Here is a 19,440-nt window from a genome sequence, read left to right as displayed (position 1 = left end):
AAAATAAACCAGAAGGAACCTTCAACATGCCTCACTGTGGCCAAGAGTTAAGGCTCAGAGTAGAACTTTCAAGTAGGGAAGTAAAGGGTGAACTTTACTTCAACTTTGTACTAGGGTAAGAGGCAGGCCAAAGTACTGCCGTGAAAGGTAGGGAAGGAGCATGGAGAGGCTTCAGTGGAAAGGTACATGTCCCCACTAGGTAAGAGAATGGGGTGTTGCCAGAGGGAGTGCTGAAGGCTGGTAACCCTGGGATCACCCCTGCTGAGCTTTAGATGTAGCCTCCCAACCGTGGCTGTGCTTAGCTTTCTATCTAGCTTCCTTAGGTAGAGGCTGATAGGAGGGGGGCCTAGGGAATGACCCCATGACAACTGACTGCAGTATGGCTGCCTAGTTGTTCAAATGATGGTCACCAAGTTCCTAGTCTTTAGGGAGCTTCTGTGAGGCCCAAATCATTCAGAGTTCCAAAGGGTTGTTTGGTAGGGGCAGTTGCTGAACACTAGACAAGGTAGTTGGTAGTACTTGGCAAAGTTCAAAGTGGGATCCTTTAAACAAAAACACTGAGAACTACTGCTATGATGCAGGGTAGACTTGGGAATATCTTAAAGGGATATCCACAGCTACCTATTTTTCTGACTTGTCCAAGCACTTCTATGACCAAACTGAAGGGGAGATTCCATTACAGACACCTGCGTGCCTAATGTGACACCCCCATCAAAAAGCTTCAAGAAACCTTGTATTCTCCCCAACCTTTGAGAGGGGTCAGGAAATACTGGGCAGTTATAAAAAGTTGTCTTTAACATTGTTGGCACCTGCTCTGCCTCTTTCCTTGTACCAGGACAGAATTGAACGTCTCAATTCCTTGCCTGAAAATGTCATTCCCTACCTCCCAGAAAGGTTTATCTAGGTAGGCCTCTCCACCAGTTGATTATTCATTCAACTCCCTTCTGTTCTGGCCTTGCTCTTCCCCACCTACCCCCACTTTCTCTACTCCTGGTTTCCAGCTACTTAAGTCCTTGGCAGACACATAACAGGATAGGCAGAAATGCTGATTGGATCTTGGGAGTAATCAACGTCTGACAGTGACACTCTGATTTACTTAAGCCTTCAATTCCATCTCAGAGAGGGATTAATATTCCTCTGTCTGTGGTTCCTCCTTTCCTCCAAGAGGTTCACAATGAGAAACCATTTCATTCATCTTTGTATGCTCAGTTTTTAGGCACCAAGATGAGGGCCCAAATGTGACAGTTTGGGGCAAGGAAATTTTAGTGGGCTTGGCACACAGGAGGGAGAGCTACGCAAATCATCCTAGCATCCATCTCCAGAGCATATTCCTCCCCTGCTCTGCCCTTTTCTTTCTTTCTTTCTTTTTTTTAAACACATTCTCACCTCTTTGCCCTCCTGTTAAAGGCTTGAATACAAATGAGGCAGCATGGGAGTCCTGGCTTGGAAATCAGGTCTGCGTTCTCAGTCCCTTCAGTCACTGACCTAATATATGAACTTAGACAATTCACTTGCCTCTCTGGACCTTTAAATGAAAGAGCCGGGCGCGGTGGCTCAAGCCTGTAATCCCAGCACTTTGGGAGGCCGAGACGGGCGGATCACGAGGTCAGGAGATCGAGACCATCCTGGCTAACACGGTGAAACCCCGTCTCTACTAAAAAATACAAAAAACTAGCCGGGCGAGGTGGCGGGCGCTTGTAGTCCCAGCTACTCGGGAGGCTGAGGCAGGAGAATGGCGTAAACCCGGGAGGCGGAGCTTGCAGTGAGCTGAGGTCCGGCCACTGCACTCCAGCCTGGGTGACAGAGCGAGACTCCGTCTCAAAAAAAAAAAAAAAAAAAAAAAAAAAAATGAAAGAGTTAAACTGTAATAGATGATGTCTCTGGGCTCTTTCACGTAATCCATACTTGAAAAATCAATTAATCAATTTGAAGAAACTCTAATTCCAAGACATAGGTATCCTGGCACCTGTTTGAAACAGCTGAAAGGAGGTAAAGGTCAGGTTCCTGTTTATTATACATTTTAGCTATAGGAAAAGAAGCAAATATATCTATGGAGACACAGAACCTGGCAGCCCCTATACTTGACTAATAAAAGCAAATTCCTGGAAGCAGCAGAGAAATAGGCCACAAGTGAGACTGGCAGTGTCAAAAAAGGTCTATAAATTAAGTGATCAAAGGAGTAAAAAACAATGGCTATAACCAGACAAGATCTCTAAGCATAGACTATAGTCTAGAGAGGTCTGAATGGGAAGGAGCCCCTAGAGCTTCTATTAAATGGAAGGACTTGGTCCACAGCAAGTTGCTACGGCATTTGGTTCAAACCCAGTTTTCTCAATCTGTCAACCCGGTGTGTATGCACATGTGCAGACATGCTGCAGGCTGTAGTTATGCTTCTGAAGTGCTGAAATGAGAAATAAATATCAGAAGAAATAATGCCATATTCAGAAAAAGTTAAGCTGAAGGCAAGTAAAATTTTGCTTTCAAAGCCACTCATTTCCCTACCACTCTGTGTGACATGACCATTGCTCATTCTGATGTGTGCACTACAGAGTTTTATGGGATGGTGAACTCTGGGTGTGGGGAAGGGTAGATTTGTAGTATAACTGAAGCCAAAGACAGGATACAACCCCACGTCCTGTCTAAGAACCACCACTGCCCTGCTCGCAGCTCATGACAAATGGATATGACTTGATCTGACCCACTTGGGCACTCACTTGTCTTCATTCAAAGAGACTGTCTCCACAAAAGGGATTTCTTCCTTGTCTGTCTTCCCCATGATCAGCCGGTGCTTATCCAAGTTTATGATGCACTGAAAACAGAAGAATCACTGGTAACTTGTCAGTGATACCACTATGAGTTCCTGTGTAAGAAGATACCTGCCTCAGAGAGGAAGTATCAAGGGGTAAGAGGAGTCAATCTTACCTTCAGAGATCGGAGAGTCTGTAGACCAAGGGACAAGTTTTTCTCATTGTCATCTAATAAAACAAAAAGATGATTAAGATTTAGCCATTTCCACGCTTGCTTAGAAGTCGGCCTAATCACTATTAGGTTCCACCCATCCATCCAATAACATCCAATAAGCATATATTGAGCATGTGTTATTTTCATTTTTTTGTTATTTTTACTTTTTTATTTTTTGAGATGGAGTTTTGCTCTTGTTGCCCAGGCTGGAGTGCAGTGGCACAATCTCAGTTCACTGCAACCTCTGCCTCCCAGGTTCAAGCAATTCTCTTGCCTCAGCAGGAGATTTGGGATTACCAGCGCCCACCACCACACTCGGCTAATTTTTGTATTTTTAGTAGAGACAGGGTTTCACCATGTTGGCCAGGCTTCTCTCGAACTCCCGACCCCAGGTGATCCACCCACCTTGGCCTCCCAAAGTGCTAGAATTATAGGTATGAGCCACCGCACGTGGTCAAGCATGTGTTGTATTAAGTAATTTTCCTAGATCATTAAAGTTACAAGGCAATAGAGCCAAGATGCAAACTCAGGTCTTTTTTACTCTAAAGGACAAAGGTCTTTAGACAAAGACCAATAACTTGGAGTAGTCAAGAATAAAATGTATGAGAAGTGTGGAAAGTGGTGGGAAATTATCAAAGGATTTATGGCAAAGGAGTAAGTTGCTCTCTGTTTCTAGTTCATGGAAAGCTCTCAGGGGACATTTTCACCTGTACATAAAAATGTGTTTTCTTGCTCCTTTTTTTTTTTGACATGGAGTTGCACTCTTGTTGCCCAGGCTGGAGTGCAGTGGCGCGATCTCTGCTCCACCTCTCGGGTCCAAGCAATTCCCCGACCTCAGCCTCCCAAGTAGCTGGGATTAAAGGCATGCGCCACCAGTCCCAGCTAATTTTGTATTTTTAGTAGAGATGGGGTTTCTCCATGTTGGTCAGGCTGTTCTTGAACTCCTAACCTCAGGTGATCTGTCCACCTTGGCCTCCCAAAGTGCTGGGATTACAGGCATGAGCCACTGCGCTCGGCCTCTTGCTCCTTGAATTTTTTTTATCTGACCTCCACATTTGTTTAACTGATTGATTCTCAACATGTCTTGAATGTAGCTCAGGGCCCATCTAGTACTTTGGAGACCAAAAATTGGGACAAGATCTATAGTACAGAAAAATGGGAACCATTTTGAAAAAGTCAATATTTACAGGCATGAGATCTCATGAGGTTTTTTTGGGGGTAGGGAGAGGGTTTATGTTAGGGTCCATAGGTCCCGCCCTCAATTCTGCTTACCAACCACAGCTGCTGGGCAGTCCAGGCGGAGAGAGCCCAGTGTGATCACTAGGTGTTCAATCTGGCCCACTACTTTGAGATGCCGGGGTAGAGAAAGCTTTTCTCCTTCATGCTTGTGGGATTTGACAAGCTCCTTGAGTCTGCACCAAAAAGGAAGATACCAAAATCCCCTTGACAGAGATTCCTGATAGAATCCTGCAATGCCTACCTTCTGACCTACAACTGGAATTCTCCAGGGATCTCCTGGGATTAATTTACCAAAAAGTGCTAGCCATCCTACATTTGTTGTTTCAGCACTTTGTCCTAAACATGCCAGGGGGATATAAAAACACTAAAGACTCATCTCCCATTCTCAAAAACCTTACATCACTTATGTGTATTGGTGAAGACAGGGGAACTGACATATTCAGAGAATCCTATTCTGTATCCTACTGTCCCCACCATTGTGTGAGGCAATTGAGTTAACATTTCCTTTTACCGATCTGTGAGTAACAGATACCAGAGAAGTCAGGTTAATCCTAATTTTAGAAGGTGCTTTGTTCAATGTCTAATTTTCTCATTGTCCTTTCCATTTCATTCTGTCTTCATCAGTCTGTCTTAGACTATAATGTTAGTGGAGGCAAGTACTTATTTGGTAAGTGCACTGATATTCGTATCAGCAAGGAATATCACGGAGAAAATCCTTGTTAATTTAACTTGTCTGTGCAGGGGAGGAAGGAAAGAAACAGTACCAAGGTTTCACATGTTACATAAGCTGATTGTAATAGCTAGCACCAGAGCTATTATGGGTTGGTGGATAAATAATTATGGACTTTCTGTGCCAATACTTCTGCTTTCCTCTATTTCCTCTCTTTTGATGTTATAGCCCATCCAAAAGAAAAATAATTGCAGTTTTACAGATGGTTATTAATTCCTCTGGAATCATGGCAGTCTGCTGCCTAATTATGCACCAGGACATATTAGTCTTTCTGGAACCATCATGTTGCACTATACTTCATCTTTTCACCACATAAAAAGCTCAGGGCTGGGTGCGGTGGCTCATACCTGTAATCCTAGCATTTTGGGAGGCTGAAGCGGGCAGATTGCTTGAGCCCAGGAGTTGAAGACCATCCTGGGCAACATGGCAAAACCCCTTCTCTACAAAGAATACAAAAAATTAGCCAGGCATGGTGGTGCACACCTGTAGTCCCAGTTACTCAGAAGGCTGAGGCAGGAAGATCACTTGAGCCCAGGAGGCGGAGGTTGCAGTGAGCCGAGATTGCACCACTGCACTCCAGCCTGGGCAACAGAGTGAGGCTCCACCACACAAAACAAACAAAATAAACTACTGGCTAATCATCTTTATGATGGCCCAGGCCCAGGCCCAGGCCCAGGTGTAGTAGCAGCTGCAGTCCTCTTCTCAGTTCTGATGGATGTTTCTTGGGGACAGGCAGTGCATCCTCCAGAAAGACTCTGAGTAAGCTAAGGCCCACCACATCCCTACTTTTATTCATCTGGATGGAGTATACCAACAGGACAGCTCCTTTTAATTTGCTGTCTAGTAGATCAGGGCAGGACACACAATGAGCCAGAGGTCTCAGGCTCTCTCATTCAAGTTCAGAGGTCTTTGCTCAAAACTTAATAGGGGGAGTTAACAGAAAGCCAAAAGTTTCCATGCTCACTGATTTCTCCACTTGCCTGATAACCCACCACTCCTCCCCTTTACTAAGGACTCTGGTTCCAGCTGAGATCTGAACTCTGCATACTTCTCTTTGAGCTGCCGTAGAGATGCTCACCATCTCTAACCATAAAATAGAGTCAAGCGAAGAGTACACTCACATCTAAGTTCCACTCAGTACAAGTGGCTACTTACCCCAATCTGTCCACACAGGCCGAAGAGATGAGATTATATAGGCAGCCTGTGTCAACCAAGGCTTTCACATCCTTTCCAGCACACTGTGGGGAGGAAATGTACTGTTCAACAAGAGCCAGAGAAGCAGAAGGGAAAGGAGATGCAGACAGCAAGCAGCAGATGTCATATGAAAGGCAGGGGTGGAGAGCATCCTCCCAATTATGGGTTATAGTGTCCCATCTTTACCCACTGCTAAGTCTGCCTTTGACTGGCTCTTGTTCCTGCTGAATCCAGGGCTGACAGAAGATCCCCCAAAAAACTCTAGATGTTTTCTGCTACATAACAAATAGCTCTTAAACTTTTTTTTAAAATCACATACCCATTTGTAAATCTGATGAAAGCTTTGTTCCTTCTTCCCATGAAGACACACGTGCATACAAAATGTCACATACACTTCCAGTGTTGCATGGAATGGCCCTTTTAAAACTTACTTATGAATTCCATGAGACCCATACTCTATAAAGTCAGGGGGAGAGGGTCCCACATCCTACTTTCCAGAAAACCCTGGAAAATCTGTCCTCAGAACATTACCTGGCAAGAAACCAAAATCATGTCATCCTCCTCAGACTTCTTTAGCCCCTCAGACTTAGCCTGATTGAGTTTGTTCGTCTTAGAGGCCCAAGGGACACGGCCGCTTCGGAGCTTAGACAGGTTGGTTTCCATGAGGCGCCTCTGCAGAATATTATGGGGTTGCTTGAGGGATAGAAAGCAGAGACTTCTTAGTGACAGGCCACATCCCTCTTTCCCATTGTCCCCCAGGTACCATAAAAATAACGAAGGAGCCTCCCATAACTGAGCTCTACCTTTGTTTCTCATTTATACTTCCTTCAAGTGAGGACTTCACTGGTATTGTCAGAGCAGGTACCATAAACCAATTTGCAGCAGGCCACCCTGAATGAATGAAAATGCAAGATATGACACTGGGAAATGTGGAGAGGGCCGATAAATATTCTAGGGCTTAAGAGAACTGAGGGCCCTTGTTATTTGGACTAACCTAGGCCTGCTACCTTTCTTCCCCTTACAAGAGCATTTCAAGGGAAAAGTGGTCTCAGTCTAGAATAAGTGATCTCTGTATCTTCCCAGGTGACAGCAAATCACTGCCCTATAGAAACGGCAGCTCATTTTCATAGGCTAAAGAAACTTAGCTAACACCGGTATTCAGAAGCTCTGCCTACTTCTGTGTCAAGTCTCACTCTCTTATCTTTCAGATGCAGCCTGTAGATACCTTAGTGGCTGGCTCTCCTGTGGGCTGAGTCACCCATGGGTGGATAGGGTGAAAAGACAGGAATTCACACTTGCTGAGCAAGCCTCTCAGCAGACACACTTTGAAACCTGACAGAACACATAAGAATCATCGTTGCTGGCATCCTCTGGACCTCAAAACACTGGTTTCTCCTGCCCTATCTTATCATCCATTTCCCTTCCCTTCAATGGCCCAAAAGTGGGGGTCTGAAGGGGGAAGACACTGACCAAGAAGCAGGAGACTTAATTAGACCTTATATGCATGCCAGGATGCCTAATGTTAAGAAGCAGAATGAGAAGTGTGAGTTTAAGTCTGTACTTTGATAGAGCTTAGGAGAGTTCCTAGGGCAGATATAATCATGCTCCACCGTTCCTATTCAAAGTGGCCTCCAGAAAATTTAAGATATCTCTTGAAAAAAAATCCTTTGACTGGAGAAATCTGTATACACAAATATCTTATGCCCAGCTACAATAGCATTTAAAATCCCTCAAAGGAGAGTGTTTCACCCCAAGTTTCTATCTAACATATACCAGATGACACTCTGATTCTATGGGGAAGGAAGTCACTCTTAGAAGCCCAGAGCCTAGAACCTTTCAAGGGGAGGGGCTGGCACTGGAGGTCTTCAGTATCTGCCACCTTTCAGATTCCTAAGGAAGAATGGAGTCACAGCCATGACTCATTGTAACCCTAGTGAGATGAAGAAATGGATTCCTGAAATACACTGATTCTTGGCAAAGCACATTCTAAATTGGTATCTTTGGGAAAAGTGGAGGGAGAGGCACTTGTAAAGAAAATGAGAGCTTCTTAGCTTGACAAGGAGCTGGAGGAAGTACTAACTGTCAGATTTTCTGATGCAACACTGGGATAATGCTTTGCTTCTCAAAAGAAACAAAAATGCTTCATTCGAATCTCTCTCACCAGTAAGACTGGATTCCTAGCTCAAGCCATACTAAAGCAGGGTGTTTGTTTCTGTTACATCTGTGCTTACATCTAGGACCTACTCAGATAAAACTGGACTTGTAGAAGTGAGGACTGGAAGGAGTTTCAAAGACCATCTAAACAAAGCCCTCTTACCTAAAGTTTGGGGATGTCTTCCTACATTGGTCTTGCTAAAAACTTTATCTGGTTCTTAATCTTGCAAAGGAGCCTAATCATTAGTGGAGAGATGAGACAAACGAGGGAAGTTCTGAAATCATTCTGCTTGAATTCATCCCTTTTCTGTATTTTCCTCTTTCTACTGGATTCTTCTTCCACAAGTTATAAAACATACTAAAAGTTCCTAGATATTGGGGAGAAAACTCCTCCACAAAACATCAGATCCTGCTGCCTTGACTCTACAACCTCCTTTAATCACCCTCCTTATCTGGAATGGTCTTTTTTTAAAAAGCCTAAACCATGACATCTATTTCCTGATATCTCATATTTCCTTCACTGAGAACACTTCTTATCCCATACCAGTAACGACCTCTGATTTCCAAATACAGTAGACATTTTCAGCCTTAATTTTACTAGATTTTTCTAGTGAATTTGGCCCTGCTGACTGTTCCTTTACTTGTTCTTTAGTAACCAAAAAAAGGTTCAAACACATGCTCAATGTAAAATATTTAAGTATCACTGAAATATATAAAATAAAAAGCAAAGGCCAGGCACGGTGACTCACGCCTGTAATCCCAACACTTTGGAAGGCTGAGGCAGGTGGATCTCTTGAGGTCAGGAGTTCGAGACCAGCCTGACCAACATTGCAAAACCCCATCTCTACTAAAAGAAAAAATACAAAAATTGGCCAGGCGTGGTGGCATGCACCTTTAATCCCAGCGACTAGAGACGGGGAGGCAGGAGAATCGCTTGAACCCAGGAGGCCGAGGTTGCAGTGAGCCTAGATCACACCACTGCACTCCAGCCTGGGCAACAGAGCAAGACTCTATCTCAAAATAATAAATAAATGAACAAATACATAAATAAATAAAATTAAAAGCAAAAACCTCCCCAATCTCTCAAACCCTTCTCAGTCCCACTCCCGACAAATAATGATCATTAAATTTAGAAGTATATCTTTCAAAAAATATTAATACATTTATAAACATATAAAAAATACTATAAAACTGTTCTGAAATTTTCTATTTTCATTTAATATATAAGAGGCAATTTCTGGCTGGTCACGGTGGCTCACACCTGTAATCCCAGCACTTTGGGAGGCTGAGGCAGGTGGATCACGAGGTCAGGAGATGGAGACCATCCTGGCCAACACAGTGAAACCCGTCTCTACTAAAAATACAAAAAATTAGCCAGGCGTGGTGGCAGTCGCCTGTAGTCCCAGCTACTCATGAGGCTGAGGCAGGAGAATGGCATGAACCTGGGTGGGGGAGCTTGCACTGAGCTGAGATCGTGCCACTGCACTCCAGCCTGGGCGACAGAGCAAGACTCCGTCTCAAAAAAAAAGGCATTTTCTATGTCACTATACATAATTCTTTTCATTCTCTTTGATAACTAAAAAGTATTAATAATATAGTTCAGGAATAGAAAGTTTACAGCCAACAAACCCGTATGAACCTCAAAGATGTTTTTCTCTGGTCATTTTACTATGCCTACATATCTTAAGTAACAATATAGCTGCATATTTACCTCTGCTTCCAGTCAAAATTTCACTAAAATGACAGTAAAAGAGTAAGTCCTAAACTCACAAAACAAAAATAACAATAAAGAAGAAAAAAAAGATGTTGACAAAATTCTGGAATCTCAATAGCAGGCAGAAAAGCAGCAATAATGACCTGGACTAGAGAAAGCTAAGTGCTTTATACCATTTCACTTCACAGACAGCTGAAGCGGCAGAGGCTGCCAGTTGCTCTTTAAAATCCTTGTTCTCCTCTTCTTCACAGGAAGATACCTAGATTCTTTCCTGGCCCTCCTTGCGGTTAGGCATAGCCATATGACTGAGTTCTACAGAATAGAATGTGAGTGGAAGTGACATGCATCATTTCTATGCCTGGCCCATAAAAATCTCCTGTGCATACTTCTCCATATTCTTTTCCTCTTCCCACTGGCTGGAGTGGAGATGACCACTATGGTAACCTTCTCAGAGGCCACATGTTGAAGACAGAAGAGCTACTGTCTCTAAAGGACTAAATGGAAGAGGCTGTCTTGCTGACTTTTCCACTAATACTGTTACTTAAGAAAAAATAGGCTGGGTGCGGTGGCTCACACCTGTAATCCCAGCACTTTGGGAGGCCGAGGCGGGTGGATCACAAGGTCAGGAGATCGAGACCATCCTGGCTAACTCAGTGAAACCCCGTCTATACTAAAAATACAAAAAATTAGCCAGGCGTGGTGGCGGGCGCCTGTAGTCCCAGCTGCTCAGGAGGCTGAGGCAGGAGAATGGCGTGAACCCGGGAGGCGGAGCTTGCAGTGAGCCGAGATAGTGCCACTGCACTCCAGCCTGGGCAACAGAGCAAGACACCATCTCAAAAAAAAATAAGAAAAAAGAAAAAAGAAACTATTTTGTTTGAGCTATTATATATTTGCATCTAGCTGTAAAAGCAGTTGTCTTACTGAAACTAAAAGGCTGAGGGGTTAGAGGTATCAGAACCTCTACAATTGAAGGATACAATTAGGGTTGGAAATAGACTAAAGTCTTCATAAGACTCTCACTTGACCCAGAGAACTGGGGAGAATGCCAAAAGTTTACTCTTCTTGTAAGAGTAAATAAAAAGACTGATCAGTTGATAGCTTGGCTAGGCTTTCAGGTTTCGAGAACAGCTGAAGGGGAGTGGGGAGTATCATACTAAGCCAGAACTGAAGGACATGAGTTTAAAGATTGAAAGGCCCCACATGGAGCCTACCATAATGAATGAAAAAAGATCCACATCAAGATTTCACATCACTGTGAAACTTTGGAATAGCATGGATGACAAAGATCCCACAAGATTCCAAAGAGAAAAAGATGATAAAAATACAAAGGATTGGGAATCAGAATAGTATAGGACTACTCAACAGTAACAATCAAAGCTAAAAGACAATAGAATAATGCCTTCAAAAATCTGAGGCCGGGTGCAGCGGCTCATGTCTGTAATCCCAGCACTTTGGGAGGCTAAGGTGGGCAGATCACGAGGTCAGGAGTTCGAGACCAGCCTGGCTAACATGGTGAAATCCCATCTCTACTAAAAATGCAAAAATTAGCCAGGCATGGTGGTAGGTGCCTGTAATTCCAGCTACTCAGGAGGCTGAGGCAGGGGAATAACTTGAACTCATTGTGGAGGTTGCAATGAGCTGAGATCGTGCCACTGCACTCCAGCCTGGGCAACAAAGTGACACTCTGCCTCAAAAAAAAAAAAAAAAAAAAAAAAAAGTAAGACTAGACAGATAGTGATGAAAACAGTTAATTAAGAAATACCATTTACTTGGAATTTACTTGGAGATACGGAGATCCCTAACACAAGCAACAGCTTTAAATTTTTTTAAGTTTTAAATTATTTACATTAAAAAATTTTAAATAAAAATATACCCCATGTAGCAGAAAGAGTTCAGCCACAAGAAAAGCCAACTTACAGCAGTTTAAATGGAGATTTATTTTTCTCACGTAACAAGAAGTCTAGAGATAGAAGCTGCTGATACTAACTCAGCAGCTTAACAACTTCAGGGCTATTGGCTCTGTAATTCTCTTGGACATTCCTTCATGGTCACAGATGAATACCCCAGCTCCAGGCATTATATCCACATTCAAGAAATGAGAAAGGAGGAAGGACTACTCTAACATAATCAATTGCTTTTATCAGAAAAGGAAAAGCTTTCCCAGAAGTTCTTTTGGCAGTTTTTTGCCCATATCTTCTTGGTCAGAACTCATATGGCCACTCCTAACTTTAACAGACATTGGGAGATAATTTAGCTTTTATAATCTCTATAGAGGAGTCAGGCATATAGAAAAGGGCTAAGAATGGGTGATGATTTAGCCAACTAACAGTGTCTGCCAGATGCAAAAACTAAGGCATGTGCACACACACCATGTAACTTAGGCAGGTATAATGCCAGGTTATCTTATAACCAGCTTAGCATCTATTTTCTTATGTCTGCCCTAGTTTCTACATTTTAAAACAGCAAATCCTTGACAGACAAGTTTGTTGTATAAACATACCTTAACTATTTACTAATGGGCATTTAGATTATTTCCATATGTTTGCCATTAGAAACAATGCTGCAATAAACTCAACATTTTATTTATCCTGAAACACTCCTCCACTGGCCTCTAAAACCACCTGTTTATTCTGTTCCTGTCTCTTTCACTGGTTCCTTTGCCTGTGTTCATTTCTTAAATATTAGTGTTCCTCATTGCTCTATCTTTGGTCCTTTGTCACTCCACATATACTGCCAGGGCAATTTTATCTGTTTTCATTGCATAAATTACTATCTTTATGATGACGACTCTATCTCATGTCCAGATGTCATCTCAATTCTAGACCCATAGATTCAACTACCTTTTTGAACTTCTCTACTTAGACATTCCACAGGCACTTCAAACGTAACTTATCCCACTGATATTTTCTATAAAACTTGCATATTCTCCCTTATTCCCTATCTCAGTGAGTGAAATTCTGCCTCCTCTTATTTTCTTCTTCATTTACTGTTACTGCTAAGCCCAAGCAATCTCCTAACATTACTTTCATGGTCCTCTTCCCCTACAGTGGTTCTCTTGCTAGTTGTATTAAAGAAAAATCCTCGATTTAGCATTCAAGACCTTCCACTACCACTCATCCTCCTTCCCAATCTCATCTTTTAAATTATTACTCCATGAAAGCTTTCTGCTTTCAGCAAATTACCACTTGTCACATATTACCTTGGGTGAATCACTAATCTCTATGAGCATTACTTTTCTCTAAACCTTACTCTCTTGATCAGTAATACAAGACATTTGAGCTCCAAAGTCTTGTTCAGTTTTAACATGTTGGGTTAATTCCTTTCCAACAACCTTGGTAAGTGGCACCACCATACATCCATTCTTGATTTTTTCATTTCCTGACCTCCCATCAAAAGTGCTATTGTACTCTGAAACATACCTGGAATTGATCTGCTTCTCCCCATCTTTACTACCTCCAATCTAATCCAAACCACTGTAATTTCTTATCTCTACTGCAACAGCCTCTTAACTTCCATTCTGCCTCTTCTTTTACCCTTCTCCAGTCCATTCTTTGCATGGAAACCAGAGTAAGCTTTTTAAAACATAAGTCAGATAACACAGTACTTTACTCAAAACCCTTCAATGGTATCCCATTGTTCTTCAGAAAAAATCCAAACTTTTTACCCTTCTCTATACAGCTCTGTACCAACTGGTCCTTGCCTCTCCTTCCATATACAAACCACTCTCCCTTTATTCATTCAGATTCAACACCATCCACACTCACTTCCTTGCTCAAAATTCCTCTCCCATTCCAATCCCTTTGCACCGGCTGTCCCCTCTGCCTGAAATGTTCTTCCCCTAACATTTCTAATGGTTAGGTCCCTCTTATCTTCCAGGTCTCTGTTCAAATGTCATTTCCTCACAGATACCTTCCCTGACCATACAACTTAAAGTAGGTAGGTCACCTCTTTAGTTACTAACAAATCTCACTATTTCTTTCATAGTAATTATAAATACATAATTATTTTGTGTATTTACTTGTTTATATTTCACCCCTGCCCTACTAGCATGTTAACTGCACAAGGGCAGGGACCGTGACGGTCAATTTCAGCTATATCCTCAGCTCTTGATATGGTACTGAAAGAAATCTCTACCCCTTCTTTCTTCAAAAAGCCTTTCTTTTTTTCTGAGATGGAGTCTCACTCTGTCTCCCAGGCTGAAGTACAGTGGCACAATCTTGGCTCATTGAAATCTCCGCTTCCCGGGTTCAAGCAATTCTCTCACCTCAGCCTCCTGAGTAGCTCGGACTACAGGCGTGCACCACCACACCCAGCTAATTTTTACCTTTTTAGTACAGATGAGGTTTCACCATGTTGGCCAGGCTGGTCTCGAACTCCTGACCTCAGGTGATCCACTTGCTGTGGCCTCCCAAAGTGCTGGGATTACAGGTGTGGGCCATCAGACGCAGCCAAAAAGCCTTTCTTGATTAATATCATTGAATTCTTTCTCTCAGAATCCCTTCAATATTTGTATGTTAAAGAGTTTGTACTACTTGTATCCCCAGTCTATGCCTGTTTTATAAATGTGGTTAAGTGGTTCTCATTCGTTTAATGACATATTGGCTCTCCAAGGGATGTCCTGTTTTTCAACATACATAGTACTGACCAGGTACACTGGCTCATGCCTGCAATCCCAGCACTTTGGGAGGCTGAGGCAGGACTGCTTGAGGCCAGGAGTTTGAGACCAACCTAGTAACACAGTGAAACTGTGTCTCTACAAAAAAAAAAAAAAAAATTAAATAAAAATTTAATGTGGTGATATGGATGGCTAATCTATAGGGCACACCACACAGACCTGCTCCAATAGACAGATTCTGTTCAGGTATTTTATGGTAAGTTTGCTTTACTGTGTTCAACCATCTTTCCCCCAGCCTCATTCCTAATTCTAGTCAGTTTTGAAAAAGCATTTAGCTCTGATCAGAAGCAATCATATGTAGGAAAGAAAAACTCTATTGCCAGACAAGTAAGAATATGGTCTAATGCATACAGGTAAGTATGATATCATTTAGGAAAGACAGCACATTATCACATAACATGACTATTTTTAAAAATTAAAAAGTCCTTAGCACAACGAGAAAAACTTTAATGAACCTGGTAGCTAAAACAAGATAAATTACAACAGGCAAATTTACAAGAATGGAGATGTTTTTCTCCAGCTTCATCGAGTTAAAAAAAAAAAAAATCAGGGCTGGGTGTGGTAGCTCATGTTTGTGATCCCAGCACTTTGGGAGGCTAAAGTGGGCAGATCACTTGAGACCAGGATTTCAAGACCAGCCTGTGCAATACGGCAAAATCCCATCTCTACAAAAAATACAAAAGTTAGACTGGTGTTGTGGTGTGCACCTGTAATCCTAGCTACTCAAGAGTTTGAGATGGGAGGATCTCTTTAGCCTGTGAGGTCGAGGCTACAGTAAGATGTGACTGCAGCTGCATTCTAGCTGGGCAATAAAGTGAGAACCCGTCTCTTAAAAAAAAAATCAAATATAATATTACTCACTCATATCTCTGGTTTTAGTTCTTAATCTAATACAGAATGAACAGTATAAGATAAAAGGATAAATGCAAAAGGGCCAGACAAAAATATAATTTCCACAGAAGACTTTGTATCAGCCAACTCCATATACACAGAAATAGGCAAAGGCACTTTCCTGGGGCCAAGACAACATGACCCCCTTTGATTTCCTATGGTTGCCTTCTGCCAGTCCTAAAAGGGCTGGCAGGCTGATCAAGCAGTGAACATTACAGAAACAGCATAGTAAGAGGTAGATAATTCAGAAATCCCAGCAGTATAATTTAAATGTTGGTTACTAGTATGAGGGAAAACAACCTACAACCTTCACAAACCCAAAAGTCAATTACAACTAATTTTTCCTCTCTCTTATCTCCCTCTGATGCTATCCTCTCCCTTTTCTTGGACCCCTTCTGTCGAGATTATACTATAAACTACTTTAAGTAAAAACTATTCAATTAATTTTCGCATCCTCCAAATTTCCCTTGCAGTGAGAGAAAATTGAGTCAACACTAGTCTATCCCAGATGTATTTATAAAGTAAAACAATAATAATGTACTTCTAAGGTCACTTCTAAGATTGTACTGAGGCTGCAACAACAGTTCCAAGAGTTTAAGCATGCTGCCTCACCCCAGTGCTTGCGGCTCTCCTAGCCCTACCTCGGTCTGCCTCGGTTTCTGTAATCTGGCTGTTCTGTGCAATCACTTGTACACTGTAGGTGTGAAAACAGTGAGAGAGGGAAATCAACTCCATGACGGTGGGGCACAGAAAGCATGAACCATGATTCAGAGCCTCACAGTCAACTGCCATGTGTATGTGTCATACTCAAGGCAATATCCTGCTTCTTGAGGCTCCTTCCTCTTTGCAGCCTGCTGCCTGTGCTCTACGCTATCAGCCCTTCGTGACTCAACTGAGACAGACTGGAGTCAGAAAAGTGGATGGAATTCCTACACAGCATGAAGTAGTATAAGAAATCCTAGGCAGAAGGAAGCTAAGGTAGCTCTCAGGGCTAGGAAACTCCTTGACAACCAAGGACAACCAAATCCAGCATTTAAAAATTCCATATTTTGATTCTTCTCTTAATATAATACTTCCTTCTTTATTGATTGACGAGCATTCTAGGAACTAGGATAGGATTATTTGGCCTGAAGGAAAGAATATTTCTCGAACCTGATTTGTTAAATGAATCAAGATTGCTTTAAAGTAAAAGAAGGGAAAAGAGAGTTACCTCTTTTGCAGGAGCACATTTCAATCACTCATCACTCTGGGTTAGCATAAATCAGGGAAACTATCCTGCAGCTTGTGCAAAAAGCAAAGCAAAACAAAAAAACACAACTTTCAAAAAACAGAGCAAGATAACTGAAGTAGACAAACCCTGCAAAGAAGCAACTAATGGCAGGGAGGAGAAAAATTATACTGGTACCTGTGTGTCATTAGAGCTGTTAAATTTAAAAAAAAAAAAAAAAAAAAAAAAAAAAAGGAAATGGATGCAGAAGCTCTGCCCTCCTGGGGCCAGAAATGGCAATTTCAATGAATTAGAGCTAACAACCACATCCAGAATTAAACATTTCAAAAGCTTAAAATAAAAAATACTAGAAAAATTATGCAGAGCACCTATTTCATTTGTTAAAAGGCATTTAATTAGCGTTTCATACATTACCACCCAAATGAACAAAGCGATTGTGAAATTCAAGAAAACAATCAAACTACAAGAAAACTCCAGATAAAACTACAAAGTTAAACATAAACTTGACCCAGGACCACTACAGAGGCTGAGGGATGACAGATACAGTTCTTTATATTGGTCACCCTTTCATTCTATAGAAAGAGGACAGTACCATTTTTTACCCCAGGGCTCCTGTCCTGGGGTGCTTCTACTTAATGCCAAGAAAAACCGTGCTAGAAAAAAAGACTGCAACCACCCCAGCCCCAAATGCACACATTAGCTGGTCGGTAAGATGGAGCAGCCTGGCTTCCTCCCTCTACTCACTCCTTGGGGGCGGGGCTGGAAGAGGAGAATGATGAAGAGATGTTGGGGGTTCAGGAAACCTTCACATTCGACCCCTTTTCTCTCTCCCCACTCAGGATGGAAGGTCAAAGGTACATAGGACCAAAACTAGAGAAGTGGATTTTGCATAGGGGGACAATGGATTCAACAAAAATCTTCTGGATCTGGCAACTGTCAAAAAAAAAAATCCCTTTCCACTTCTTTCCCCCTCACACGAAGTCATTAGGAATCACCTCTGTCTGGGTCATAGAACCGGCCACACAGCGTAGGAGGCACAAGCCCCACGAACAAAATTCGGTATTAAGAATAAGGGGAGAGAAAGAAGACCCGAGGGCAAGAGGGCAGGGCAGGACCTCTTCCTTCCTCTGGAGAGGAGACATCCAGGGAGGAGATACAGCCGAGGGGAGCGCGATCTGAAAAGCTAGGACGGAATCCCCACCAAAACCGCAGCAGGGGTGCTGGAAGGGGAGGAATCTGCGACGCAGCGACCGCGAGCCAAGGGCAGCGGCGGGCCGGGCCGTGACTCAGTGAAAGCCGCAACGGCCGGGCCTCGGAAGACCGCGGGCGCGAAGCCGCCGGGGCCGGGGCAAGAACGGCGGCGGGGGCTCACCGTGTCCTTGGACGAGCCCAGCTTCTTGAGGCCGTCCAGGGGCAGCAGGTCGGCGGAGTCCTTGTGGATGAACTGCACCGCCTGCTTCATCCGGCGCTGCTGTCGCAGCGACGCCGCCTCCCGCATGTCGGTCTCCTTGCGGCCGCCCTCAGTGAGAAGCCCTGAGTAAAACATCCTTGAGGCGCCGGCGGCCCGGTAGCCCGCGGCTCCCCAGCAGCCTCAGCCTCGAGCTCGAGCTCCTCCAGCGCCGCAAGGGCCTTTTATAGCCGAGTGTGACGCCGCGTGGAGCAGCCAGTGCGCGCGCGGGGGGCGGGGCCGGCACAGAGTCCACGCCCCGCGAGGCTCCCTGGCGTCCCGCGTGCCCTGCTCACCCGGTGGCAAAGAGGGAGAGGAGGCGGCGGCGCTGGTGGGAGTGACCCGGCGGGCCGAGAATCCACAGCGGCCTCTTCACCCAACCGCCCCCTCCTGCGTGGGAGCCCCGCATCCCTTGGACGGGTGTGGGCTCTGGGGCCCGATGCCCTGGCAGCCCCGGCCATCTCCGCCGCTGGCCGCGGGTCCCAGCTCACCTGTCCACGCCGTGGCCGACCCGGGGATAACCGACAGCCAGGCCATGCCTCGAGTCCCGCCTCCCGCGCCGCTGCTCGGCTTCTCGGAAACGCACCTCCACGCCGCCAGCCGGGGCTCCAGCGCCCACCGCCCGGACCCGGGGGACTGGCGGCTCCCTCCGAAGTTGGGAGCGGTCGGGATTTTTCCAACTTCAGGTCGGTCCCCACCCACCGGGCCACGTGACTGGGGAGGGGGCAGCCGGTGCAGGCGTGTGGAGGAGCCTTTCGGGACCTCCTCCCCCGGGCACCCTCTGCCTGCAGCCGGGCACCCGGCCTGCGTTTCCGAGCCGGGGGAGCAGGTGCGGTCGGAAGCCCGCTGGCGGGCATAGAACGGGGGAGTGGCGAGGGTCCCCCACCTCCGCGGGAGCGCACGCGGCTGCGAGCCCTACATCTGCTCTCCGACCAGAGAAGCACCTGTTTTTCTCAACAAGTACTAGGACTTACCATCTAAAGAATCATTCACCGTCCCTCCAGCGTCCTTAGTAGGAGCGATTGGAACCCGTTTTTCTTCTTGAATACATATTTTTTAAGCCATTCCAATCAGGTTTCAGGCATCCTGGATTCTGGTCTCGACGTTGTGATTTGGCACAAACCACGTTTCCATTCTGGAAACCACAACAACCCCCTCCACCCCATCACACAGGAGCAGACCTGGATGAGAAATATGTGCACTCAGC

The 19,440-nt window shown here is 44.3% G+C and overlaps 1 protein-coding gene across 1 annotated transcript; it reads right to left on the bottom strand.

Moving 5' to 3' along the window:
- Positions 1 to 1,969: 1,969 nt before the first annotated feature.
- NRIP3 (nuclear receptor interacting protein 3) lies at positions 1,970 to 18,440 on the bottom strand. The gene is made up of 7 exons (XM_050756445.1): positions 18,159 to 18,440; positions 6,656 to 6,817; positions 6,086 to 6,168; positions 4,234 to 4,373; positions 2,923 to 2,975; positions 2,715 to 2,809; positions 1,970 to 2,401 (listed from the first exon to the last, which is right to left on the bottom strand). Exons 1-7 carry the CDS (start codon positions 18,330 to 18,332, stop codon positions 2,386 to 2,388), a joined length of 723 nt encoding a protein of 240 aa, XP_050612402.1. The 5' UTR covers positions 18,333 to 18,440; the 3' UTR covers positions 1,970 to 2,385.
- Positions 18,441 to 19,440: the final 1,000 nt, after the last annotated feature.

Source organism: Macaca thibetana, chromosome 14 (assembly GCF_024542745.1).
Source record: "Macaca thibetana thibetana isolate TM-01 chromosome 14, ASM2454274v1, whole genome shotgun sequence".
Taxonomy (NCBI): domain Eukaryota; kingdom Metazoa; phylum Chordata; class Mammalia; order Primates; family Cercopithecidae; genus Macaca; species Macaca thibetana.
This window is presented reverse-complemented; position numbering and strand designations above follow the sequence as displayed.

Bases quoted from the DNA above. Each gene is read 5' to 3' on its own strand.
- NRIP3 (XM_050756445.1), bottom strand. From the start codon at position 18,332: ATGTTTTACTCAGGGCTTCTCACTGAGGGCGGCCGCAAGGAGACCGAC. The intron at 6,818-18,158 runs GTGAGCCCCCGC...CTATCCCTCAAG, and splicing joins TGGGCTCGTCCAAGGACACG to CAACCCCATAATATTCTGCA. The intron at 2,976-4,233 runs GTAAGCAGAATT...TTGTTTTATTAG, and splicing joins CTGCCCAGCAGCTGTGGTTG to ATGACAATGAGAAAAACTTG.